The sequence below is a fragment of the Anastrepha obliqua genome, chromosome 1 (assembly GCF_027943255.1).
Source record: "Anastrepha obliqua isolate idAnaObli1 chromosome 1, idAnaObli1_1.0, whole genome shotgun sequence".
Taxonomy (NCBI): Eukaryota; Metazoa; Arthropoda; class Insecta; order Diptera; family Tephritidae; genus Anastrepha; species Anastrepha obliqua.
The window spans coordinates 76,473,217-76,501,168 of NC_072892.1; the positions used below are offsets into that span (position 1 = coordinate 76,473,217).

A 27,952-nucleotide genomic window follows, 5' to 3' on the forward strand; every position below is an offset into this window, starting at 1 on the left:
GGTGATAATCGGAAGGCGCAATATCTGGAGAATATGGCGGTTGGGGTAGTGTTTCCCATTGCAGTGTTTCCAGGTAGATCTTAACAGGTTTGGCAACGTGAGGCCGAACGTTGTTATGCTGTAGAATCACTTTTTCATGCCTCTCCGGATATTGCGGCCGCTTCTCGCGCAGTGCTCGCCTCAATCGCATCAATTGAAGTCGATACCTATCCCAAGTGATAGTTTTGCTTGGTTTTAACAGTTCATAATAAATAACACGAACTTGGTCCCACCAAAGAGATGGCATAACCTTCGCAGCGTGAATATTCAGCAGAGGCGACGACGTAGAAGCATGACCGGGCAGTCACCATGACTTTCTTTTCTGTGGATTGCTGTAATGAATCCATTTTTCAGCACCCGGCACGATGCGATGAAGAAGACCCTTCCTTTTTTGCCGCTGGAGCAGTTGTTCACAGGCGAAAAAACGACGTTCAACATCCCTTGGTTTTAACTCATAAGGAACCCAAGTCACCTGTTTCTGAATCATTCCCAAAGCAAGCAATCGCTTGGAAATGGATTGGCGGGTAACTCCTAATACTGAAGCAAGTTTTTTTTGCGTTTGCCACGGATCCTCATTGAGTAATGCCTCCAATTCAGCGTCTTCGAAGGTTTTTGGCCCTCCTTCACGCGGACGGTCGTCAACATTAAAATCGTCGTCTTTGAAGCGACGGAACCAATCTCGGCCCGTTGTTTTACTTAAAGCAGCATCTCAATAAACTTTTTGTACCTCCCCATGCGCTTCAGCCGCCGTTTCTTTCGAATGAAATAGGAAAATCAACACTTCCCGCAAATAACGATTATTCTGCACAAAATCAGACATTTTTGCAAAGCTAGAAGTATATGATACCAAAACAAAATCACTTATGTAAGCAGTTTGTTTACCATATGTCTAAGCTTGGTTTATGACGTTTAGGTTATGTCAGAATCGACTAGCACACACTGTTGGCGGTATCTATTGACTAACAGCGGGAACGTAGTTGCGCACCAATATTATTAAAATTTAAGCCAAATAAAGCTAAAGAAATAATTTTAAAAAATTGCCTGTAAGTGTCGAAACATCAAAATTTGGCATTTGAGTTTGGCACCACTGTTACTTAGTTCAAACGGATTCCATAATAGTCGCATTTCTGCGACGATCTTAGTGATAAGGCTTACTTCCTCAAAATCACGTACTTGCTGCCGTGCACCAACATTACTGCTTACTTTATTTACACAAAGGACTCAATATCAACTCCAAAAGTAAACACGAATTTTCTAGAAATTTGTTCACCCCCCTCAGTCTAAAACGGCTTTCGTGAATGACTAAGTACAAACCGAGGGAGGAATTACGCCGAATAGAAGTTTCATTAGTTTATACACTCAAACAAGGTTCCAAAGTAATAGTATTTCGTTCCCCCCGGACAGTCGGTTCTACGTCACCGAAACGACCCGGATTTATTATATATCCGGCCAAGAACTGTCACTCCAGCAGCACTCCCCAACAACAACAACAACAGTAATAGTCTTTGTAGTATATATATTGACATTTAAAATATTTTCTTCCGTTATTTTGTTAATGGTCGCAAGTAACTGCAGGGAGATTTGAGAAACACTCTAAGAAAATCTATGCCACTTGGTAAAAATTGTAATTCCTCACTAAAAGCATACAATGGTGGAGATATAATATCCTTAAATGATACTGTTTGAATATTATTTAATTCTATTTGAAACTCAGTGTTGTTCACAATTGGATAATGACCCACGCCTTCATAAGCAACTTCACGTATAATCTTTCGAACAATAACTCGACTTGATACTCTGAAAAAAAGAGAACAAAAGTCGTAGTCGCATTTTAACTATGTATACGATGAATCAATTTACCTGATCAAAGCAGCTTCTTCACTGCAAATTAATCGCCATAAATTTAGACAATCTTTAAGCGCCTGAGTACAAACTTCATCAACACTTTGCAGCAGACCAAGGACGAATTTTTCATCGGCATTCCCACTGTAAAACGGTTTTAAACCAAACGACAGGCGAGTCTTTAAATTGGAATCTAAAAGATGGTCAATCGGCTTCCAAAGTTCTGCAATAAAATAATTAGGGAGCGTGTCATTATTCTGTATTACAAAATTCTGGGTGACAAAATTCCGTAAATTGCAAAAAAATTCTGCTTTTTAAAATTCTGCTTTTTTTAAATTCTGCTTTCTAAAATTATGCTTTTTCGAAATTCTGCATGTTTAATGCGAAAAATTCTGCTTTATTCAAGTTTTGTGATTTTCGTCATACAAGAAGTAACAAAATAAACATTTATTCCATAAATATACATATGTATATGTTTAAGCGATAACAATATTTTAGTTTAGCCAATTACAATATTTTTTGGAATTCTTTTTAAATATGTAGTGTGACTTAATTCATTTCTTTTCTTAATAATTCTTCGCAGCTGTTCGTTTTTTTAGAAGAGTTCTATGCAAAAATACTGTGGATTGCGTAGCCGGAGTTGGACTGATGAGGATTATTTTTTTGAAGCGCGGCCGAAGGCCGCCCACGCGAAAAGAAATTCTACGCAAAAATACGGTGGATTCCGTAGCCGGAGTTGGACTGATGAGGGTTATTTTTTTGAAGCGCGGCCAAAGGCCGCCCACGCGAAAAGTTCTACGCAAAAATACTGTGGATTCTATCGAAACTGAAGAAAAAATTATTATTATTATTATTTTTTATTTAATATCTCGAATAATAATAATAATAAATTAAATAATTACATTCCCTCTTTAACATTGTTAGCATTATATTTTAATACAGAATTTTGAAAGCAGAATTTTAAAAAGCAGAATTTTGTTTTTTGAATTTTGTACATACAGAATTTTGACACCAACCCAATAATTATTCTATAGTACAACAAATAAGTTTTTATACATTCAGAGGCAATTTTTTATTGCTTTAACTGGGACCGTTAGAATGACTTACTCGATTTAATACGACTACTTTGTAAAGAAATGTCTTGTATCGAAAATTGGTTACCAAGCTGATTTCTATCCTCGCAAAGCATTTCAATAGCAAACGAAATACATTTTTTGTGACTAAATTGAATTATTCCCCTAGCTATCATTTGATAGTTGAGCACCCAGTTTGGTAGTACTTTGCTGTAAATGAGTGAAAACCTTGTATTTTTAACGTGTATTTAACACTTTTAAATAAAGTAAGTATATCTTACATAAGCATTTTACTTAGATTCTTGGAAAAAACATCCGTTTGTAAAGGTGCAAAAATCTTTAATTCGTTGATTTGCTTTTCGATTCTGAAAAAATTAAATGAATATTTAACAACACTTCTACAACGAATATCAGTTTTATGGTATACTTACTCTTTAAGGACCTCCACAGAATCTTTAAAATCCTCAATATGTGTTCTACTCACACAATCCGAATTTTCGTCAATTGAATTATCAAGGCGTTTCTCAGCAAAAGTCGCCATATTTGCTTCTTTTTTTTCCAATGATCTTCTTCGCCAATATTCATGGACATCTTTTAATTTTGGACGCTTTCGGAATCTCTCTAAGCTTTCCAAACCAAGAGACGGCAATGGCGGCATTGATGGCAATGCAAATGACTCAGTAGTTGCTGACATGCCTTCAGAGGAAAGAGTCGCCTGACAACGTTTACATCGATGACATAATGTTGTATTTTGAACTTTCGCAATTTCATCGATATTACTTCCTTTCACACCTAATGAAGCAGAACAGGATTCTATAAGATTATGTGTAGTAGTAACGCAGTTGTGATTGATGCTCAATTCCTTTTCCGATTCTTTCTGATATGGCTCTTCGTCATTTATGTCTTCGTTTTCAGAAAGTAATGTTTCGACCAAGCTCAGACGTGTCTTGTCAATGTCATCCATTTCAGAAATACATAAAGGAGAGTTTTCCCTTTCTAGATTAATAAACTCCTTGTTAAAAACCGCCGTTTTGTTCGAATCTCCTGAACAACTCTTTTGGACGTTGAATCCAATATCATCAACAATGGATGGTTTTTGCTGAGCTAAATAATGTACAGATACATCAGATATCGTAATAGGGTTATCCTCGAATGCATATTCAATATTTTTATATTTTTCAACTACGTTTTCCTCTGTTATATCTTGTGTCTCAAGCGGCAGTTTAATAATTGAGTTTCTTGTTTCGTTAAATGTTACAGCACGTCGAGGCAGCTGAATAGTATCTACAGAATACTCCATTATACCAGATTCGTTTCTTTTAGCTGCATTACTGTTTGAAAGAATAGAACCATCCATTTCCCAACCACTGATGTTAGGCAGATATTCATTGCTCTCAGGCACCATCTTTTCATTTTGGTGTCCAATAAAAGCCTCCCCCTCATTTGCCGGGTCATATTTATCCTCTAGGTTATATTTTAACTCGTTGGAATTTCTAAAATTAATACAGAAATTATATTTTCAACTCAATAACCATTTCACATTTAATACATATTTCAAGCCAGATATTTTCATTGTTTCACATATACAATTGCGGTAAAAATAATAGATAGAAAATAGTTATAGTAATAGTTATACAATTTTGAGAACCAAATGTGTTTAATAACTAGTCATTATCTTTGTACAACATACAGATTATCACCCTCTAAGCTAGTCCTATTTTTGATTCGCTATTAAAAAAAAAAAGAAATATATGTTACACAAAAAGCACCAAGATGGCACGCATCCAAAATTATAGCACCTATATTCCAAAAGAGTGAAGCAAAAAATATGTATGAGGCTTTACAAGGAAAACATGTATTCATTTTATTTCCATTTAAATTTTATATCAAATAAACTAAAATTGAATATTTGAGATAGAGTATTGTTGATTGGCCATTTGAAAGCATATTTTTCACGTGTCAGATCTGTTCATGAAGCAAATAGTTTGTAACAATTGTTACAAATTATCACGTATTGGTGTTCATGTACCCAAAAAACTTACAAAGTAGGGGAAAGCGAGAGAGCAAAACGACATTTTATTTTGCAAATTTTTACTGGATAAATTTTTACTTGTAAGAATTTACAAGTGAGTAAAACAGCTGATCACAAAGTAAAAATAAACACGAATTAAAATTTGCGAATTTCAATTGCTAATGAAATGTTCTTCATCTGACAGCGATGATGAAACGGAACAAATTATTGTGGACAAAATGAAATCATATGACTACGAAGCTCGTTATTTTGCTTTTCATTTGCTTTATTTTCTTTTTAGTTTTATACGAGGTAGCAACATTTGTAATTTTTGTGATTTTTCCCGCCAACAATTTAATCAGCTGTTCGTAAAACTTGCAAACTTGGTTTTGCGTTCATGCACTTCTTTTTGATATTTTCCTCTTCGAGAGAGAGAGAGTTCTCGGAAAGTAAATTACTGGATAATTTTTACATGATCAGACCTATCGTCTAGTAAGAAGGTTCGTGGTCACGATGTTGCCACAATAAAATATGCTACGAAATGAGAAAATAGCTGTCAAATTACAAAAATGAGTTATTTTTATTTTTTTCGATACACTAATTTCTTTTCCTTTGGTTTCCATGTTTTCATATTATTATTTTAAATAAAATGTGCAGCTAATAACAAATAATGAAATGTGCCCAAAAAACGAAAAAAATCCCAATAAAGTAAATATATATATTTTCATGCCTATCGTTGCTTAGGAACAACGCCTTCTTACTGAGAAGGATCGCACAGATGGTTCAGGACTTCGCTAAATTTCGTGTGTGCGCTATTAACGTCCGCTTCCATTTGCTTGTTTTAGCAGTCACAATGCAAATAATGCGCAGACTGTTATGCGGGAGTAAGGATGGAAAGGATAAGCTTTTTTTAGGGTCGAGGAATGGAATTGGAGGATTTTTTTTTTTAACAGGGAAAGTATGTAATTTTGGAAAAATGCGAGGACCGTGCTTAACGTAGGATTATAACCCACAACCTCTGGGATGGCTGGCTAGTGCACTTACGCTGGACTACCGAGGTCGCTTGTAGCATACTTAAAGCTTTGAAAATATTTTGATTTAGCTATTTTTTATTTGGCAGGATTTTTTTCTACAATATAAGAGTTTTTGATTTTAATATTCTATTTATCTCATTATAATATTAAATAATTTTATACTTAATACATCTTCCCTAACGCGCCTGAGCCTATTTTTCTTGATGAATACAAATATATTTGGTGAACCGTCAATTTTTGTCATGGAAAATGCCAGCATCTCCGTACAGACGGTACCTTTTTTATGGGATTTGTCAAGTAGACAGATGTACAATTTTTCACAATAGAGCAAGGCGTTAAAATTATTGAAACTTAATTTGAAAATGGTCGATCTTTAAGAACATAACAAAAAAATCGTTATTTTTTTGGTAGAAATAATTGTCCGAATGAGTGGAAAATTAAAAGAAACTAGTTCTGTCGAGGATAGAAAAATGTCTCGCACAACAAAATTTGGGCGTTACGTGTAGCGCAAACTGCTCCTGAACGACCCTCTACATCGATATATCGACGTTCTCAATAATTAATTAGACATTCATGAATCGACTGTTTGCCGAAGTTTACCTGTAGACGTGCTCATGGTGGGCATTTAAATTATGTAATTTTTTACATATAATTGTTAAGAGCCATATTTTTGCTCGCTACAGTCGTAGGTGAAAGGCTTTAGCTGCTGCATACACCAATGCACCAAACAAGCAGAAAGTCAAGAATATAACTCTGATAAGATCCACAATTTAATGCTTTAGCACTCCGGACACCAACAGCTGAATATACGCCTTAAATAAAATTAGAATCTTGCAAAATTTATTTTTAAGATGGGCAGGATGAACTTCATAAAATCTCCATAAAAATCAAGTGCGTATTAGGAACCTCCTATTGAGCGAGCAATATGCCTTATAGCCCCAGAGTTAATAAAACTCTTTGCATGTAAAGATCCATAGGCTCCGCTGGCTAGTTCTTGCCGTCCGAATGTAAAAGGCTACGGCTCTTGAAGTATTTGCTGCGATATTACCAGCATGTAGAGTAACTATGTATAAAACAAAGAACACCACAACACAAATAAATGCTCTACAGGGCTTGATGAATCACCGTTGTTGCTTCGCCTTTGTCGCTCTCTAGCGCTACCGCCGACTCGAATGATTGGCGCGCAGGAATGGTAGAATACAAGAAGAGGAAGATTAAGCGAAAGCAAGTGTAAATTGTCAAACACAAGAAATTATATTTATTATTATTATTATTTTGTTTTTAATTAAAAAATCACAAACTTTACAATCACAATATCCAACGAGACATTCAGTGAATTATCCAGCAAGTAAATTGTGAACAAAGGTTTGTTTATTTTCTGTACTGACGTCACTCAATTGTCAAATTCCCCAAGAAGAAAGTAACGTCTTTCGGAAGGCGTCACCTTCTGTATTATCTACATCATAACTGGCGAGCCTCTGTAGTTCATTCGCATATTTCATTGTTAGGCGAACTCATACGGGACGTGTCCAAATTTGTTTACGCCGCATTCACACGTAGAAAGTTGAAAGCTAAACTTTTCGACGAGCTCAAAAACAAAAAAAAAAAACATAGCCCTGGAAGAAATGAGCAACGCTAGAACACTACATGTAGTGCATTTGAAAATAAAAACATAGTCCACATCAAAGTTGCATTTCACTCCTCACAATCTAATGGGCAAATGGAAAGAATAAACCTAAGTCGAGTAAGTACGCTAGCAGAAACAGCTATCCAAGATAAAAGTCGCTCTCAACAACTCAATAAATAGAACGATTGGAATAACGCCGAGACAGCCATTATTGATGTCAAACAAAGTGGCCCCATTATCCTAACGCTATGTTCTTAATATCAACTCGTGAAAAGCTCGCCGAAACAATGAAACGGGCTAGCAATTTGGGATCAGCCCCTTAGATAATGCCACTTAATTCAATTCAAAGATATTTTAGTTTATTCTATTAAGTATTACTAATTTAAATTTCGACTTTTAAAACTTGAAAAACAGTTTATTGGTTATATTATTTTCATACTTACATAACATTTTGATTTTCCGCGCATGGCTCCCTGCAATATGACTCCGGGAATTTGTCCTTTATAATGTCAGCTTCTCCTTTGAAGTTATTACTTAAATTTTTCAATGTCACGCTTTCAGAACATATTGTAGCTTCATGTATCTCACAGTCGGTGAATATAAGAGTTTGTCTTTTTTTAGGTAATGGAAAATTTGGAGTTAAATTCTCAGTAAGCCGCTTATTAGTACCTGAATTAAAAATAGGGCTCCTTATCAAGGAATTCTCATTTCTGTCACTTCCTATAAGCGTTAAGCCCGACACATCAAGGCTCCTGATTTCGGAAAAAGTTTCTACCGGTTTCCTAAGAACTCCCTGCGCTTCATGTTCAGGTGTTTCTCCGCCTTCGTTTTCCATTTCATTTTTCTTAATTTTTTCTTCATTTTCTCTGAAACTCATTTCATTTCCGTCCAAACAATTATATTCCTGCTGAGTTTCATTTTGAATTGCTTCAACAAGTCTTTCTGGTTCTTTCCCGCCTTCTATAGTATTTGCCTTCAAACATATTTGGCCTTGCTCGACTTCTTTTTCTAAAGATACAAACTCTAGAAAAGAACGATGTGGTGTACCTTCAATTTGACGTTTGCAGTTACTAGACAACGCTGCCCTTGCTTCCCTTAAGTTTAAGATAAACGACGAGTCACTGCTTATGTCTACATTTATTTGCCGCACTAAACGCCCTTTACGACCTGGTATCGGTGTGCAGTTTACTTCATGAAATTTACTTTCTACATCTCCCTGTGCATTATCATTACACTTTGATGTCAAGGTCTCCGTATCCAATACAGACACTGAATCAGCACTTAATGATTCAATATAATGATTAAAATAGATAGTTTTTCGCTTTTTACCTAGTTTTAATATATTTCGTGGAGTTGTATCAAATTTCATGATTCGACGGGAACTACTGGCGTTTATTTCAGATAATTCTGTTTTAAGACGTTGAGGTGGAACACTCGACATTAATTCAATATTTGTATTATTCAAACTCATGTCATGGACCATATATATCGACCTTCTCAAAGTATTGCACTCATCATTACAGTGTTGCGATGGTGTATGCTTAATTATACCCAATGCCTTGGTTTTTGTTGAACTGAGATAAGATGTTGATTTGGGAGTATCTAGCGTAATAATATTTAAGTTTTCAGTTACATATTCAACTTCCGTCTTTTCGCTGAGTGGACCCACATACGTTACTTTTGGGGAAATGGTTGTATCGATTTCTGAATTAAAATGGATAGTGTTTTTTCTGAATTCATCGCTGAGTTGTAAAGTGTTTCCTAAAATAGTCTCATCACCCACTTTTTCCTTCACCAGAAAACTAGTGCTCTCTGTTAGTATGTCTTCACACTCAGAATATGTTATATTATTTTTAGTATTTATATTACACATTCCGTTTAGTTTCAGCTCGGCCGATATGCCATTATTTTCTTCTTCCCCATGTTTTGATAGTTGCGTTTTCTTTCCTCTTTGGCTTTCATTATTAGGAGCATTAGGACTTGTATTAATGTTAGATTCAGAAAAAGTTACATCTCGATCTTTTACATTTTTATTAGGAAACACGACTCTTTTTCCATTTCCGATTTCAGCATTCAATTGTCGAAAGTTGAGGTTCTTACTCTTAGTTGGAGGAAATAAAGGCGAATCGCAACTAACACTGGGAGATAAAATGCACTGAGAACTATAAAAATCGACATTAAATCCAATATTTGAAAGGGAATAAACATTTAAATCGTGACCATGGGATTTCGGTGTAGCTACCGGTTCTTCACACGCGGACTGATTTTTCGTCTGTTTTGGTATTACATCATTCATAATATTTTTAGTTGGTGTACAAAGTTTTCGCAAGACAACTACTTTTGGGGTATTTGTGTTGTTTTTGTATTGCCCATGTCCGGATGACGCGGTTTCTGAAGTGTTTTTATGTTCTTCGTTTGAGTTACAAATGATCGCTGAAAATAGATAATAAAAAACTTAGTTTCCATTATCGGAGACCGAAAACACAAGTTTACAAATAATTAATGATTTTTTTTACCTAACAACCAGACCATCCAATTCCTATGTAAAATCTGTTGCCGAGTCTGAAAATCTACATGAATTTTTTTATAATATAGTTTTCGAGATATCGCCTAATAATGGTTTAAAATTAAGAACACAAGGTAGTTTGCAAGATGTAAACAAAGTTTAAACATAATTTTTTTATTATTTTGGAAAAATATAAAAGTTTTCGATTTAAATTGTAAGAAATACATGAGACAATAATTTTTGAAAATTTTTTTGTTTACTCCTTTCTTGAAACTAACACCTTACCTTTTCAAGTTCATAGTAAAAAAATTTAAGGTTATATTGAAAAAGTGAATTTGAAATGAGAATGCGTAAATTGAAATTAAGAAATGCAAGTTCAAAATGAGAAGTATAACATTTTATTGAGAATATACTTATATAGTGGGTACAGAGAAATGTAAATTCAAATTGAGAATGCAAAAATTCTAAATAAGAAAAAGTATATTCTGAAGTATAATATAATAATATATCATCCATCTATCAAACGACAGCAAAACAAACTTCAGACTGATTGGTAGGTTAGTTTGAATTTGGCAGCTATTCGAGTAAAACGTATTTCGTTATTTTCGCTAAGATGGACAAAGAGCAGTATCGTTCAGTAATTCGCTTTTTGTTATTGGATGGGTCTATGGGGATGCTTCGCCAAATATGACCACAGTTAGATATTGGTTCAACGAATTTAAACCTAGGCGAGCATCCGTTTTTGATGAGGAGCGACCAGGACGCCCGGCAGACGTGGTTGATGAGGAAATCATTCAAAAAGTTAACATGATTCTCGAAGTAACAGAGGCCATAGGTGTGTCGACCGGAACAGCAAATAACCTTTTACATAAGTTGGAGATGAAATAGTTGTCGGCAATTTAAGAGAGATCCGAAGAAATTTGTTCACTGTTGATGAAACCTGGATTCATCATTACACACCAGAAACTAAGCAACAATCAAAACAGTAGATTCCCCCCGGTGGATCTGCTCCAAAGAAGCCGATACAGCCCCATCTATGGCGACAATTTCTTGGCATGGATTTTTTAGAAAAAGGAAGAACGATCACTGGACAATACTACAGTGAGTTATTAGACAAAGGATTGAAGGAGGCGCTGGAGTTGTCGCCGCCAAATCGCATGAATTGCTGCCGCTGCCCGATTTTACCCTGGCTCGCGGGAAAAAATGTAGTTCAACGAGGAACTTATCGCCGAGGCAGATGCATATTTTGGAGAGATCGAAAAATCCAATTTTTTGGAGGGGCTAAAAAAATGGAAGAAGTTTTTCTTTCTAAAAAGGGACTATGTTGAAAAATAAAATTAAAAATTTTGAAAAAATGGTGTCTTCATTTCTAACACGGGTACTTATTGGACCCCCTTCGTATAGTTGGCGAAGAAGCAAGGGCTACCCCCGAGCTACGGAATTTACAATACACCCTGGTTTTGTTCTGCATTTTTTGTATATTACTTTTTACTTTTTTTTCTTTAAAGGAAGCATTCAAGCTAAAAAAGCGAATAGGATACTAATTCTATCAACTTCGGAAATTAAAAACCTCTTTTGCAGTTTCAACTTTTTGAAAGACATAAAATTATGCAAGTCCACACTACAGCGAAGCACGCTTTGTTTTTGGCGTTCTTATCAATTGAACAAAGCACACAGTCTTTCTCTAACCCTTTCTTCATTTCATTAACTTCTTTGCTTAAATCTTCTGTCATATAAAGGGTTTTTCAATAAGGGCGGGTAGATGTTGAAATGGAATAAAATGGCGTTTGCTGTGTGGCACGTAGCGCCGTCCTGCTGGAACCACATATTGTCTAGGTCCATATGGTTCAATATGGACAATAAGAAATTGGAAGGGCCACCACGTCTACCGAAAAATGGGCGCAATGCGCGCAGCGTTTGCGTTAATGAACACTCATTTTGATAATAAAGTTTCATCATTTGAAAGTGCTGTTCAAACGGCCATGATGATTTGGCATAAACAACTGAATAATAAACAAAAGATTTGACAGATGTCCCCAAAACAAAATGGCTGCCACAGGGCGCCAAAATCGACCCGCGCCAATTGAAAAACCCTTTACATATATAACTTGTTATAAAGAAACGAAATTTGTATGGCTTATTTGGTAAATACCGCAAATGTACCTTTTGGATACATTTTGCCTCGAAAAATATTGAAAACAAAACTAAAACTAAAATATTGAAACTTGTTTCGCAGTAAGGAAATAGCAAAAATACTAAAAGAAACTCCAAGAAAGACTTCTGTTAATTTTTTGTTGTTACAAAGTCTGTTATTAGCTACTTATTTTTTCGCTCTGAAATAATGATTATTTTGCAATTGTTATTTTCGATCAAAAACAATTTTTTTTACGAGTTTTACTTTTTAATTTTTCACAAAACGACATAAGGTCATACCACTTTTCTAGTACTCGTAAGTGTTTGGTAATAAATATTCCCATATATGCCCTCGTACTTAAAAAAAAAAATAAATAAATAATTGGCGCGTACACTTCTGTTAGGTGTTTGACCGAGCTCCTCCTCCTATTTGTGGTGTGCGTCTTGATGTTATTCCACAAATGGAGGGACCTACAGTTTCAAGCCGACTTCGAACGGCAGATATTTTTATGAGGAGCTTTTTCATGGCAGAAATACACTCGGAGGTTTGCCATTGCCTGCCGAGGGGCGACCGCTATTAGAAAAATGTTTTTATTAATTTTGCTTTCACCGAGATTCGAACCAACTACCTCTCTGTGAATTCCGAATGGTAATCACGCACCAACCCATTCGGCTCGTACTTAGTCTTGCCATAAATTAACAAATATTACAACGCATACGGCGAGAACAAATTCGCAGAAAAAAGTTCCGTTATTTTTGCTTTTGTTCGTATGCAGTGTCTACTCATAAATTATACTCAGTTTCGTGGCAAATTCCTCTTGTTAACAATGGAGTGGGTAGCTAAGGAAAATCGCATTGCAGTGATTGCATTACGTAAGTGTGGTGAAAGTTCAAGTGAAATTTACGAATTGCTAAAAAAACTTATTAATTCGAGAATGTTTATTTACCGCACGATCAGTCGTTTTCCCTAAACTTTTGAGGTGATAGACAGAAAAGGAAATTAGAGATGATCTCTGAATGAAAGACTTCCATGGCTCAACTGCTCATCTTTTGACAACGCGCTTGAAGAAAATTAGACTCGACAGATGCAAGCAACTTCGACGGGGGCACGCGGTCAACGGCCATGAAAATATTATTTTTCCAAATGAGAAAATGTTCACTGTAGAAGAAGTTTTTATTAAAAAATGTTGTTCCAATCAGCGTGGCCACCCTCCAGCCTCCGTAATGGTTTAGTGGTTTGAGCGAAAAAGGGGTTAAGACTGGGGCAAAAGCGTATCAGGAGGATGTCTTAGAAGGCGTGGTGAAACAGTTGAGCAGTACTCTCTTCAATGGAGAGCGTTGGATCTTCCAGCAAGATTCCGCCCCAGTTAAACACAAACCAAAAACAATACTCCTGGATTCATAGCCGCAGAAGATTGGCCGCCTAGAAGCCCAGATCTGAATCCATTGGACTACAGTTTGAGGTCAGAATTTGAGAACATGTGCTGCAAATAGCTGAATGGTCTAATCATTTGAAGGCGTGAGTAAAAGCAAATGGTGACCATTTCGAATGAAAATTAACATTGTTTTTAATATTTACGTGATTAAATAAAACTAACTTCATTAAGAAAAGTACTATGCTATCTATATAACGGACTTCTACTATATCTATAACGGACTTAACTTGTAACAGAATTTATGGCAGGGCTAAGTAGTACAATTATGTACAGAGAAATAGCGCCGTTATATAGGTAGTGTCCTCTATACGAATCGCTTTTTCATAGAAGTTTATCTGATATTCGTACATATTTTTTCCAATGTTATGTTGTAAATCACTTTTCTCTAATATCGGACAGTAAGCCCGTTAACTTTTCTATGTTCCTTTTTGCAATGTTTCACTCGAAATGAATATTATTGCGTCATTAGCTAAAATGTTTAAAGCAATTTTTTTCTGTAAATTCTTGTTTGTTGTAATTACAAACACAATTATTTACTTTGAAATAATTATTGGGAAATACGAAAATTTTGGAAATTGGATTTCCAAAGAAAAAATTGAATTTCTTGATTGGCCAGTACAAGCCCCGACCTTAACCTCATTGAAAATCTACGAAACGATATTAAAGTTAAAAGCAATTTCACTTGAGGAAAGGGATAAGAGGAGATTGCAAAGGGCAAAAAAGCGGGTTGAACTTAAAAATCCTACTGATTCTCTGGTAAGTACTGAATCTCCGTACAAGTCGAAACAGACTTTATCTAAAGCTGTTCAAAAGTCTCTAAAAGCACTACCTCAATCACCAAGAAAGAAAAAAGCGGTTGTTACAGAACTAGCGCGTAAAATGAACATTGCTCTAGCCGAAAGCCCAAACATTAGCACACCAGGTGACGATACACGTTATGACGATGTGAAAGCATATTACTATCGTCCGGATATTGTGTATCATCGTTGTTTGGGAAAACGGCATTAAGAAGAAGTGTCAAAAGCATTATTTGACTTTGTACCTACAAGAAGCCTTTTTCATTTTTAAAGAATTTTTTCCTAATATCGAAATTGGATTTTCAAAATGTTGTAGTCTAAGACCGAAAAACGTTTTGCTAATGAAAGACACACCTTCAGACCAGTGCAAATGTTTAACTCATGAAAATTTTATATTCATATTGAAAGGTTTGAAACAAAATTATTGTAACGACTGGTGGACTATGATTTTATGTGATCCTTCTTTGGATTCGAAGTGCTGGAAAAATGAATGTGATACTTGTTCTGATGGTAAAAAAATATTAATTTCTATGGATTTAAGTACAATCTGTGTATGGAAGGAATGGGAAAAAAACTCAGAAAATAAACCACGTTTAGTAAACCACGAAACAAGTTCAGGTGAACTTAAAGAAAAAATGATTGATTCTATCCATATTATGATGAAGCATGTAATTTAAAACGAGTTCAAGCCGGTGAATTTCAAAAAGGCCAACGCAATGAAAATGTGCGAATCCTTCAAGTTGATTTTGCGATGTCTTTTGGCTGTGAATACCAGAATGAAGTTCTTTATTTACTGCTGCAAGTTTTTACAAAGGCAATTGCCAAACGTATCTTATATGCTCAGATGTAAATTCGAAAGGCAAGGATACAGTTTTTGTTTTCATCAATAAGTTGTTTGACTTGATGCATAAAGAAAATGAAGACTTACTTTCAGCGGAAATTATTTGGAGTGACGGCCCTTCATCGGAATTTAAGAACCGTTATATGGTTAAACTAACATCAATGTTGAGTGAAAAGTACAAAAGGCCCTTTTATTGGAAATATTTTGCTACATCGCATGGAAAAGGTGTGATAGACGGAGATGGCGGAAATATCAAAAGACTAGTAAGAGAGAAAATTATGAGCCAAAATGAATATGTTGTTGTCCAATCAGCCAAGGACTTTTCTGATTCAGCTTCTCAATTAGTCACAAAAACCCGTGTGATTTATGTGCCATCCTCTGAAATTTATAAAAGGATTAAAAGTGCATCGCCGTGGGACAATGCCAAAGCGATAACTGGAGTTTCCAACTTCCATTTTATTAAAACTGAGGAGAAAGTTGTTGAGTGCAGAAAACATTGCCTTTCCCAAGACAAAACTGTATTTACCTATTGATTTTTACATATATTATAGATTTAAGTTGAACTATGTCCCGTACGTGACGCAACTTGTCTGTACGTGACAAATATAAAAAAATGTTTTTGAATTATAAATATCTGTTTTAATTAATATTTTTTTTCGCTAGTAGCAAGCTTGATTCTTAGTTATAATTTCCTTCGAAGACACTTTTTATGCACCTGTAATATATTCGCTGAAATCTGAATAAAACTATAACGATTTCGAATGTTGGTTGACTTGATGTGTCCCGTACGTGACGTGGGTTGTTTGCATTTTTCTTCAGTATTTCACGACTTATTTTAAATGTTTCTTCGCACTATTAAAGACTAGTATATAATCTATTAAATTAGAGAAAAAAAAGTATATATCTGATAAAACAATTAAATGCTATATGTAATATAAGCCGTAAAATTAGTTGAACTTGTCTGTACGTAACAGTGGAATGCACCTATAAACGCAATAAATTAAGTGAATAAAAGTAAAAATTATATAATATGAAATGAGCATTAATACAATATTTAATTAAAAACTTAAAGTAATAACATCGGTCAGAGTAACTTCTTTTTAGAGTAGTTTTTTTACAGTTCGGATATAATTTTCTATGTTCCTGGACACATCGCAGTTTTTGTTCTTTTTCAGCCGTGATAAGTCCGCTAAAATCTTGCATTAATTTAACAGCCCTTTCAGCAGTATCATTTACAACTCTCAAATGACTTATTCTTCTTTTAGCTTTTAGAAAAGCAACCTTATTATCCCAAGAAGATACATCTTCCTTTATGAAATGACAAATAAGACATGTAGTTACAAGTCACAGCACAGTACACATGCAACTTGTATGGACAAGTTTAATTGGAGCTAATATAGACTATATAGTGTTATTACGAAAATTTTAAGAAGGTATACTTAAAAAAATTTTGAACTTGAAATCTAAAGGGCACCCTAACCTTCACCTGTGTATGCTGTTCAAGAAGCGATGAACTTTGTTGTGGAAAACAGTCAACCTGCGCTCATAGCCTTAGACAGCTCCCCAACCACTTCAAGGGTAGTCGAGTCCTGTAAATCCAGGCTGAACTATGTCGGTAGACATAATAACCTGATGTTACCATGAGTCCCAGGTCACTAAGCAGAGGGGACTGTAAGAGGCTGGTTGGACGGATGACGGGCTAATTTCTATGGGCAAAGCACATGGAAAAGGTAGGCATCTCAGTCAGTGCACTCTGCCCAGCATGTGGAGAGGAGAATGAGACGGCGGACCACTTTCTGTGCGTCTACCCCGCCTTCGCTCAAATTAGGCTTGAGGTCTTTGGCACTGATGTGTTAAGAAGCGACCACCTTGTCTCCTTGGCACCACAAGATCTACTCAGATTTCTTCGGAGTTCGAGTAGATTTAAAGAAAATTAAAAGGGAATCCGAGTGCAGTACAATGGGCTCAATTGTGTCTGAGTGTATATGTGTGTTATAATTTTTGAATACTCATATTTACGAGGGTATTGCGAAAAATATATATCACATAACACTTATTAGAAGCTCGGTGCAAGTTTATGAGTTTTCGATTGGGCAACAAAACTCAAGAACTTATTTTTCTGAGAGATAAACGATTAAAAAATGTTTTTTAAACTCATAAAATAATTTTTAACAAAAATATAACAATTTGCAAAATAGTCACTATTTCATGGCGCAACTTCTAAAATCTTAAAATAATTATTGTATATTAGATAAACATTTTTTTTTGTAAAAACTCATAATGATTACGATCCCAGTTTCCTATGTATTAATATTTTTCAAATTATTTATACTCACATTTAGACCTTGACGATTCATTGAGTTGCATAGAAATATCCATGGGAACGTCAATATTAAAAGACGTTGATGCTTCCGCTCTTTTAATTTTTTCACTTTCCAAAATAGTCTTCAAATCACAATCACAGTCCATCGACTCCAACAGTGTTTCCGCTAACTCATTGCTAAAGCTTTGAGTAATTGCTTGGATTGGACCCTTATTTAAATTTTCCATATTTACAATTTTGTGATTTGTAGCATTTTCAGCAGAATGTTCTCCATCTTTTGTAATATCCATATCTGTGCATTGTAATAAACTTAATCTATTTCCGTAGAATGTGTCATTTGGTATTCCTTGTTTCCTCTCAATTACATCCTTTAAAATATACCAAACGCATTAGGAAATTAGCATCTTACATTATTTTAGCAAAGGAAATTATATAGTAAGGCTAGACGCACACTAGTTTTTTTGCATAGTTGCAAAATAGGCTTGGATTATGCAGGCTCTAATACCCATAATACCCACAGTCGGAAAATTCAGCCTGCTCAACGAAACATCCGGTAACGGACAGAGGCTGATCGACTTCGCCGGGGCCCGAAACATCGTGGTCTGCAGCACCAGATTCCAGCATAAAAAGATACACCAAGCTACCTGACAGTCTCCCGTTCAAAAAATACGAAATTAGATCGATCATGTTGTGATATATGGAAGACACGATTCTAGTGTATTAGATGTACGTACGATCCGAGGACCCAACATCGACCCAGATCATTACCTCGTTGCAGCCAACTGCGCACACGCCTCTACGCAAAGAATGTTTGGGATCGAAAATACGAAAAAAAAAATGCTGCTTATAGAGTCACGCTGCGATCGGACGCTTCGCGAGCCATGTGGGATCACTATCGGGAGCTAAAAAAGGAAGAGACGTATTATCAGACAGAAAAAACGAGAGGCCGAAATACGTGAGTGCGAGGAGCTTGAGATGCTGGCCAATAGGAACAACGCACGATAATTCTACCAGAAAGTTCGGTGGCTTACAGAAGGTTTTAAAACCGCCGCGTTTTCTGTCACTCCAGCAGCATTCACCGTATGTAAGTATGGGGAATGTTTATGCTGCTACAACAACAACCGCCGCGTTTTCTTTTAAGAACAAAGGCGGCGATCTGGTGACTGACATCCAAAGCATACTTAAATTATGGAGGACCTGTCACAGCTGCGCATGTCACAGAGAATGTGTGTGCCTGCCGATTGGAATTTAAGTGTACACTGCGGAATCCATAAGAAGGGTGATTTTGCAATCTATGCCAATTATCGCAGGATTAGTCTTCTAAATATCGCGTATAAGCTTCTTCTTAACAACCGTGCTGTTAGTTCTGCCTTCTCCAAACTGGATAAAGAGGCAAAACGAATGGGTCTGGTGATGAACGAGGACAAAACGAGGTACCTCCTGTCATCAAACAAATAGTCGGTGCACTCGCGTCTCGGCACCCACACCACTGTTTACAGTTGTTGAGGATGTAAAAGACTTCGTTTATTTAGGAACCAGATTTAACCCCGATAACAATGTCAACCTGGAAATCCAACGTAGAATCTTGCCAACAAGAGCTACTTTGGACTAAGTAGGCAACTGAGTAGTAAAGTCCTCTCTCAACGAACAAAACTAACACTCTACAAGACTCTCATCATGCCCGTCCTAACGTATGGCGCAGAAACGTGGACGATGACAACATCCGATGAAACGACGCTTAGAGTGTTTGAGAGAAAGATTCTGAGCAAGATTTTTGGACCTTTGCACGTTGCCAACGGCGAATATCGTAGGCGATGGAACGATGAACTGTATGAGTTTGACAACGACATAGACATAGCGCAGTGAATAAAGATCCAGCGACTACGTTGGCTGGGTGATGTCGTCCGAATGGATACGAACGCTCTGGCTCTAAAAGTAATCGATGCGATACCAGCTGCTGGTAGCAGAGGAAGAGGAAGGTCTCATCTGCGTTTGAAAGATCAGGTGGAGAAGGACTTGGCATCATTTGGTGTATCCAACTGGCGCCAGTTAGCACGAGAAAGAAACGACTAGCGCGCTTTGTTGAATTCGGGCAAAATCGCGTAAGCGGTTATCGCGCCATTTCATGGAGCCCAGAGGCAGGCAGGAGTGGTTTCAATGGTCCCCTCTGAGTTCTGTTACAAATTAAGTCTGTTATAGATATGAAATTAATGAAGCTGGTTTTATTTATTAATGTAGATATCAAAGCAAAAAGTTAAATTTTCATTCGATATCATCACCATTTGCTTTTACACAAGCCTTCAAGCGATTAGGCCATTAGCTATTGCAGCACCCAGGGTTTCCATGGATATTGACGTCGTTGCTCGAACCAAAGATTGTTTGAGACTCTCCAAATTTCTGTAAGGTCTTCGACAGGCCAAACTGTATTCCAATGGATTCAGATCTGGAATTTTAAACGGCCAATCCTCTAAGGCTATGAACCCAGAAATACTGTTTTTTAGCCACTGCTGGGTGGTTTTTTCCTTATGAGCTGAAGCGGAAGAAAGAAGAAAGTACTGCTCTACTGTTCCATTACGCCTTCTAAGACATCCATCCTACACATTTGCCCCGGTCTTAACCTCTTTTTCGCAGACATTTTCTCATTTGAGAAAATAATATTTTCATGGCTTCAAGGGGATTTCTACAAATTCTTTCTCGAACAGCTTTTATGGCTGCACTGGTTCGAACCACGCGAGCACGTCCACTTCTTTTTACGTCCGTCATTTCAGATGTTCACAAATATTCTCGAAATATTAAGTTTTTCCAGCAATTCGTAAATTTCACTTGCACTTTTACCACACCGCAATCACCGCAATGCGATTTTCCTTAGCTCCGCACTCCATTGTTAACAAGGGAAATTTGCCACGAAACTGAGAATTTGTTCTCGTCGTATGTATTGTCAAATATAAAATAAAACGTCACTTGGTCTCTGTCTTCGGGACCTTCAATTTGTTCTAGTAAAACCAAAATATTTCACGTACATAAAAAAGGATGACAAAATATTCAGGATTTATCCAAAACTTACTCTAAGCCTAAATTCTCTTATTGGCAGATACTTCCAATATGCCACCTCACGTCTGCGTCTTATTTGCTGAAATGCCGTTCACACCACACACTCTGCGATACACTCAACACTTACCCTAAGCAGTTGGAAAAAAATCTTTCATTAAAGATCTAGCTTCTTTACAGAAAAATAACGCGCGCCGTTTAGAGAGCCAAATTCTCTGAAACAATTGCCGACGATAAATTTAACGGCTAGCAATTAGGTTTCACTGACGGGTCGAGCGGATTCCTTAGTCCCTACGTTATGATAAAGGAAAATCATGAAGTTGTTGCGTACGGTCTCTTTTTTTCACCGCTGAAACAACCGCTATAATCACGTGGATATCTGGGCACTCCAGCATTCAGGGTAACACACTTGCAGATGATGCTTTCCATTTCAATTCAACCGGGCTATTCGGGGCATGTTCTTCGATTTCGATGTAACTCAAATATGTTGCTCTCTGGTCAAAATAATGAGACACGTATTTTTTTGTACGCCCGAAAACATTTTTTTTCAAGATTTATCGGCAATTTTGTTCTTCGGCTCAAAATTGATTTTTTTTCATTATATAAGAATTTTTTTTTGTTAAATGCTCATAACTTAGTCAAAAATGAACCGATTTTAATGATTCTGGGTTCAAAATGATCGTCATTACTTACACGAACGACTTCATGTAGAAACAATTGCAAAAAAGTAGTTGAACATTTTTTATTTTCCAAAAAACAAAAAGTGCGAAACAGGTTTTTAAAAAATTTTTTTTTTTTTTCAAAAATTCATTTCAAAAATTCATTACTCAAAAACAACTCATTTTAGCTACTGGGCATTCAGCTCAATTGAAGTTTGAGGTGTCCTCCTGATTTGGAAAAAGTTATAAAAAAAAAATACACTTTTTGAAATATTGAATTTTGAAAAAATTTCAATTTTTTTCTTTTTTGCTAAAGGGCGCAGCATAGTTCAGAACCGACCGACCAATTGCCTTAAATGTCGGTAGCAACAGTTCTTTGTCTTTGCCCCAAGTGCTGCCGGCAAGCGATTTGAAGACCTTGTTGCGATTTTGGACTTTAGTAGCAACTGCGGTTGTTTGCGCTGAGAAGGAGAGCAATCTGTCGAAGGTTACACCCAAAATTTTGGGTTTGTTTACCGTGGGAATTGGTGTGTCGTCGAATTTTACATTAAGGAGGTCATCCTTTGTCCAGGTGGTAAAGAGGGTCGCCGTGGACTTAGTACGGGAAAGTTGGAGATTCCAAGAGAAAGGTCAATGAGGTAGTTGTTCACTTTGGAACACAGGCCATCGATGTCATTGCCCGACGCCATTATCGTACAGTGGTCAGCGTATGAGACCAGGGAAACTCCCGCTGGTGGTTGGGGGAGCTTCGAGATGTAGAAGTTCAAAAGCAAGGGAGAAACGACACCATCCTGCGGTACAGCTTGCTTAATCTTCCTCTGCTTTGATGTTTGATCTCGAAGAATCACTGACGAGTGACGACCGCTCAGGTAGTTTGCGGGCCACCTCTTCAGCCCTGGCGGGAGTGTCGACTGGTAAATATCATCTAGTAGCGTGGAATGGCTGACTGTATCGAAAGTCTTCTTTGGGTCCAACGCTACTAGGACAGTCCTCTGGTAGCACGACGCTTGGTTCTGTCGGCCGGAGGATGCAGTATACAAAGTCGTCTAAAGTAGCTCGCGCATCTCTTCGGGTTCGACGAAGTGCAACCGTTGAAGGTGATAGCCACCTTGTCATTGTACTTCGTTGGGTTCCACAGGGACCTAACGGTGGACCAAAGCTTACTCACCCCAGAGGTGAGGTTACAGGTCTTCAAGTGCTCAACCCATTTAGTCCGCTTATGTTGATCTACCAGTTGCCGGATCTTCAAATTGAGATCCATTATGCGGGAATCCCCGGGATCGACCTGGCGTAGGTGGTCACGCTCGTTTGCCAAGCTGGCTGCTTCGGCTGGGAAATGAGGACGAATGTCCTTGAACCTTCCAGCAGGAATGAAGCGAGCCGCAGCAGCTGTGAGCACCTTGCGGAATGCGCTTTCGCATGCGCGCACATCGGTGGGGATGGGAAGAGCGGCGAAGGAGTCTTCAGTGAATTCCGTGAAGCCGGTCCAATTAGCTTTTTTAAAGTTAAAATAGGACCGGTAGTTTGCGGAAACAAAGTCGGCAGGCCTCTCAATCGAGACGATAATGGGCAAGTGGTCTGATGGAAGCGATTGCATAGGTCGCCACGTTATGCTATTTATCAGGCCCGCGCTAGCTATTGTTAGGTCAGGCGAGCTGCTGCAATTGTCCACTACCCTGGTGGGGCGTCGTCGTTCACAGTGCATTCAGCACTATCTATTTGCTTGAATGCCAAAGATCGTGATGCGCATTGAAGTCACCTACAACCAATCGATTTTCACCCCTGATGAGCGCACCTATATCAGGGTGATATCCTGCCGCGCTGACAGGGGGTATGTAAACATTACTCGTATATTTCGAGCACGAAATCGCCTGTCAGCTATGCCTTGACATTCAAAGGTGCTGTCCCTGCGGTCGATGCCCTCATCAATGAGACGATACTGCACTGTGTGGTGGACTATAAACGCATTGTCTCGCTCGCGATCGTGTCTGTGCACGTTATAGCCATCTCTGGTGATCAGAGAGGGCCTAGCGTGCAGCTTAGTTTCCTGGACCGCAGCTATTGTGATACTGTGTCGGCTCATGAAGCCAACTATCTCGTCGACCTTGCTCCTGAGTCCGTTGCAGCTGAATTGAAGCAGCTTGAAGCTTCTTGGTAAGGTCGTAGTAACTCGGGGGGTGAGGGACGCGTGAGGTTGCCTACGTTGGGCCTGCTGTGCAATCCGCTGTATTTGTTGGCCTGATGATGGTGGGCGGCCGCGCCACTTCACCGCTGGTGTGAGCAAGCTCTGGTCCACTGTAAGGTCACTGTCGAACCCGACGAAGCACGATGACAAGGTGGATATCACCTTCAACGGCCGTGCTTCGTCGGACCCGAAGAGATGCGCGTGCTATTTTAGCCGGCAATTTCTTCTACATCCTCCGGCCGACAGATCTTAACGTAGTGCCACCAGACGGCTGCACAAACTGACATACAACAGTGCGCCACTTGCTTTCTCCAGCAACGAGGTTCAGGGGGCCATCAAACACATGAAACCATCCAAAGCCATTGGCCCTGACAGACTAAACATGCTGATGTTGAAAAATCTGGGTCCATTGGGAGTAGAATATCTCACCAAGGTCTTCAATTTGTCCATGGCCACTCTCGTCATTCCTGATAAGTGGAAATGAGGGATAGTGGTCCCACTACTGAAGCCTAAGAAACCCGCCAACCAAGGCGTGTCTTATCGCCCGATAACTCTCCTTTCGCCAGTAGTGAAGACTCTTGCAGCCCTTCTACTACCACTCTTTACGAAAAACCTGACCCCAGCCTCACGCCAGCATGGTTTCCGAAGAGTGCACAGCACCACCACGGCACTCACCCCTCATTAACACCCAGGTAAACCGCGGCCTTAACCAAAACCGCCCCTGCGAGAGGACTGTCCTAGTAGCGTTGGATCTAGAAAAGGCTTTCGATACAGTCAGCCACGCCACGCTACTAGACGACATTTTACAGTCGACACTCCCGCCTGGGCTAACGAGGTGGACCGCGAACTACCTGAGTGGTCGTCATTCGTCAGTGATATTCCGAGACCAAACATCTAAACAGAGGAAAATAAAGCAAGGTGTACCGCAGGGTGGTGTCCTTTCACCCTTGCTTTTCAACTTCTATATCTCGAAACTCCCCCAGCCACCAGAGGGGACTACCTCGCTAGCCTTTCTCGCTTCTTCACTGCGAGGAATTAACAACTCTCCCCCACTAAATCCGCGGCGACCCTTTTCACCACCTGGACAAAGGAAAGACAAAATTGAAAACCATCTAATTTCTACTCAAAGTGAAAGTCGATGATACACAAATTCCAACGGTTAACAACCCAGAAATATTGGGAATTACCTTTGACAGCTTGCTCTCCTTCTCAGCGCATACAACCGCTATTGCAACTAAAGTACAGAATCGCAACAAGGTTCTCAAGTCGCTCGCCGGCAGCACTTGGGGCAAAGACAAGGAAATGTTGCTGTCGACTTTTAAAGCAATAGGCCGACCGGTTCTAAACTATGCTGGGCCTGTCTGGTTGCCTGGAACCAGTAATTCGCAGTGGACGAAGCTTCAGACCTGCCAAAACACTGCTTTAAGGACAGTGACAGGATGTCTTCTGATGTCACCTATACAACATCTACATAATGAGGCACAAATGCTGCCCGTTAAGGAGCATAACAAATTGCTCAGTAAGCAGTTTCTGCTACGGTGTTACCGAAGGCCTCACCCATGCACACACCTGCTCGAGCCTGAGCCACATCCCAGGCACATCAGGAGGCATTTCCTCAACTAAGCGGACGAGATCTCAGACAAAACAAACAGACAGTTACTGGATCGGACAGTGTACAGACAGTCCATGAACGACATTCATCGGGAGCCTCTCACCACCTTCTTAAGCTCCCGACCCCCGAATGCCGTTATCGGAGTCCAACCACCACAGACGAAGAGCTCCAACTTCCCCGAGAGTCCCGCGTAACCTTGGCACAATTACGTTCTGGATATTGTAGCAGGTTAAACTCTTACCTATCCAGAATCGACCCCGACATACTAAACATATCGCACCCTAAATACAAAAGGGTCACAACTCAAAATACTAAGATTTTCAGGAGAGACGAAAAACGTTTTATGTAAAAATTATTGTAATATTTAAAGAAAATATTGTTCCATCATGAAAATATACAACATTGAAGAAGGTTCTACTATATTTTTTTCAATTTTATATTATGTTTGCGAAAATAAAACAAAATTTAGATTTATGACTCTTTAACTGAAATTTTTTCGATTAACTAGTGATATTATCTTAAGTTGTGCCTTTTTAACTGATAAAATGTTTTCATTTTATAAGTTTCCTAACCTAATTGAACTCACTTTTCACAACTAAAGAGGCACAATGCAAAATAATATACCACGAAATTTATCACTTTGTACAGTTATAGAGACAGAATTCAAAATGAAACTCTTTATATGCAGCAGTTAGAAATGTGTACTCTGAATTAATTTATGCAAAAAACTCAGTTTTGGAAAATTTTGAGTTGTGACCCTTTTGTATTTAGGGTGCGATATGTCCAGCATGTGAAGGCACCCACGACACTTACCACCTTTTCACATGCCCTATTAAACCTACTCATCAAACACCCCTCTCCCTCTGGACGCAACCCGTGGAAACAGCTGGTTTCCTGGGCCTACCGTTAGATGAGCTAGACGAAGACGACCGGTGATTACGCTACACTGACAGGGCAATGGAACTGTTACAACAACAACAACAACAACAACAACAAGATGATAAACACCAATCGACCCTTCCGCCGCGACTAAACTACCTGTGTGGTCGAAACCCGTCAGTACCATTTCGCGATCAAAAATACAAACAAAGGAGGATTAAACTCAGAATGTCGCAGGTAATGTCGTTTTACGCTCCTTTTTCAATTTCTACATCTCTAACCATTGTTTTGCTTGTGCTCCAAAGTGATCAACTATCCCCCCACTGAACGCACGGCGGCCCTATTTACCACATAGGTCAAACTACAGTTAAAGATAAAAATCGACCCTAATAGCAATTATTGTAATATTGTATAATTTAAGGTCCCATCTTTCCAGATTTGACTCAGACATACCCATTCATAACCATCATACGTCCAGCTTATGAATATCGCTGGATGACACTAGAAACTTCTCCACATTCCCACCCACCAAACACCCCTTTGGTTTTTTGCGTCCTTGGTCTTCTCTTTTTGAACAACACTTGGATGTTGATTTAAAATATACATAACTCTTGATAACTTGTACCGACTATCGGAAATATTTCGGGGAGAAATTAACGGTTTACAGAAAGTCTGCTCTTTTGTTGTCAGATTGTTTGATGGCATTAACTTTTGCTTATTACTTATCACTTTTTTACATATGTATATCAATGTTTAATAAAATGTTTGTCATATGCATATCTGATTATGTTGCAGCTTTATATATGCTCAAATAATGACTCAGTCTTTATCCACTTATGTGTGTGACCCAGTGTGTATATAATTTGTTTATTGTATTAAGATTAATTTCATTGAAAACCATCTAATTTCTCGAATATTTTTTTCATTCTATGGTACAGATCCACGCACAATAAACGGAAAGAACGTGCTAAATATGTTCCCATGGCAGCCGGTTCTACGTTACCGGAATGACTCGGGTTTTTATTCCCGACCAAGGGCTGCCGCCCCAGTACACTAGCCCTGTCTAGTGCACCGTATTTTACCCCTTTTTACGTGCTAAATATTAAACTCAGCCTTAACAAATATTAAACTTTGCCTTTAAAAACATACCTTATTCTTTTCATCACATAATATTGTTTCATTGAGGTGTCTAGTGTTTTCCTTAGAAACATCACTCGTAAAATTTCTTGGCTGTCTGTTGGAGGCTCTTGTTTCAGTTTGGAATAGAGACAGAGCAAACTTTTTTTGATTTTTATTTTGTAGGTATTTGTCTTCAAACTTCGTTCCATTAGCCTGGATACTAATATTCTCCTTACAACCTAATAGATTGTGGTATTTTAGAATAGGTATTAAAACTTCTTTCGTTTTGTCTATTGACACATTTTCCAATGAATTGGTGTCCGAAATTTCATAGGAATTGTTCCAACTTTTTGGCTTTTCTTCAGCGTGGAATTCCCTAGATATGAAACAATTTAATTTTTGAACCAAAACAATTTTGTTCAATATTTACCGAACAGATTTCCTTCCACTGAAGCTAATGCGACGCTTTGGTTTTGAAGCAGCGTCTATACCACATAATCGGTTACTCAGTGTCGAATCAGCCTGTTTAAGCTAAAATAATACACAAAGTTTCAAAACACTGTTAATTTGTTAATTTTGATTTAACCCACAGTGCTTTGCCTTCCTTTCTTTTTCAAATCCATATTAAATACAAATTACGACTAAATCAGAATTTGATCACATTATTTCCAGTAAATCAAAATTCAAACAAATTTGATATAGATGAGCATATGTTGTATCGATGACTGTGACTTTGATGAACTTTTATATCGATATTTCCAAATTAGAGTATAATTGAAAAATAAAGG

The 27,952-nt window shown here is 37.9% G+C and overlaps 1 protein-coding gene across 2 annotated transcripts; it reads right to left on the reverse strand.

Annotated features, from left to right (window-relative positions):
• Positions 1–1,538: 1,538 nt before the first annotated feature.
• LOC129240977 (uncharacterized) lies at positions 1,539–27,886 on the reverse strand. Of its 2 annotated transcripts, none has more exons than XM_054877084.1 (10): positions 27,755–27,886; positions 27,595–27,695; positions 27,195–27,540; positions 17,676–18,030; positions 8,070–10,059; positions 3,386–4,447; positions 3,236–3,319; positions 2,989–3,164; positions 1,900–2,104; positions 1,539–1,836 (listed from the first exon to the last, which is right to left on the reverse strand). In XM_054877084.1, exons 1-10 carry the CDS (start codon positions 27,785–27,787, stop codon positions 1,584–1,586), a joined length of 4,605 nt encoding a protein of 1,534 aa, XP_054733059.1. In that variant the 5' UTR covers positions 27,788–27,886; the 3' UTR covers positions 1,539–1,583. The 2 variants fall into 2 exon arrangements, with proteins under 2 accessions (XP_054733059.1, XP_054733054.1); XM_054877079.1 differs by having other exon boundaries at positions 2,989–3,182.
• Between the last annotated feature and the right edge of the window lie 66 nt (positions 27,887–27,952).

Bases quoted from the DNA above. Each gene is read 5' to 3' on its own strand.
- LOC129240977 (XM_054877079.1), bottom strand. From the start codon at position 27,787: ATGGATTTGAAAAAGAAAGGAAGGCAAAGCACT. The intron at 4,448-8,069 runs GTAAGTATGAAA...TATTAATTTTAG, and splicing joins GCGGAAAATCAAAATGTTAT to AAATTCCAACGAGTTAAAAT. The intron at 2,105-2,988 runs GTAAGTCATTCT...ATTTTATTGCAG, and splicing joins AAGTAGTCGTATTAAATCGA to AACTTTGGAAGCCGATTGAC.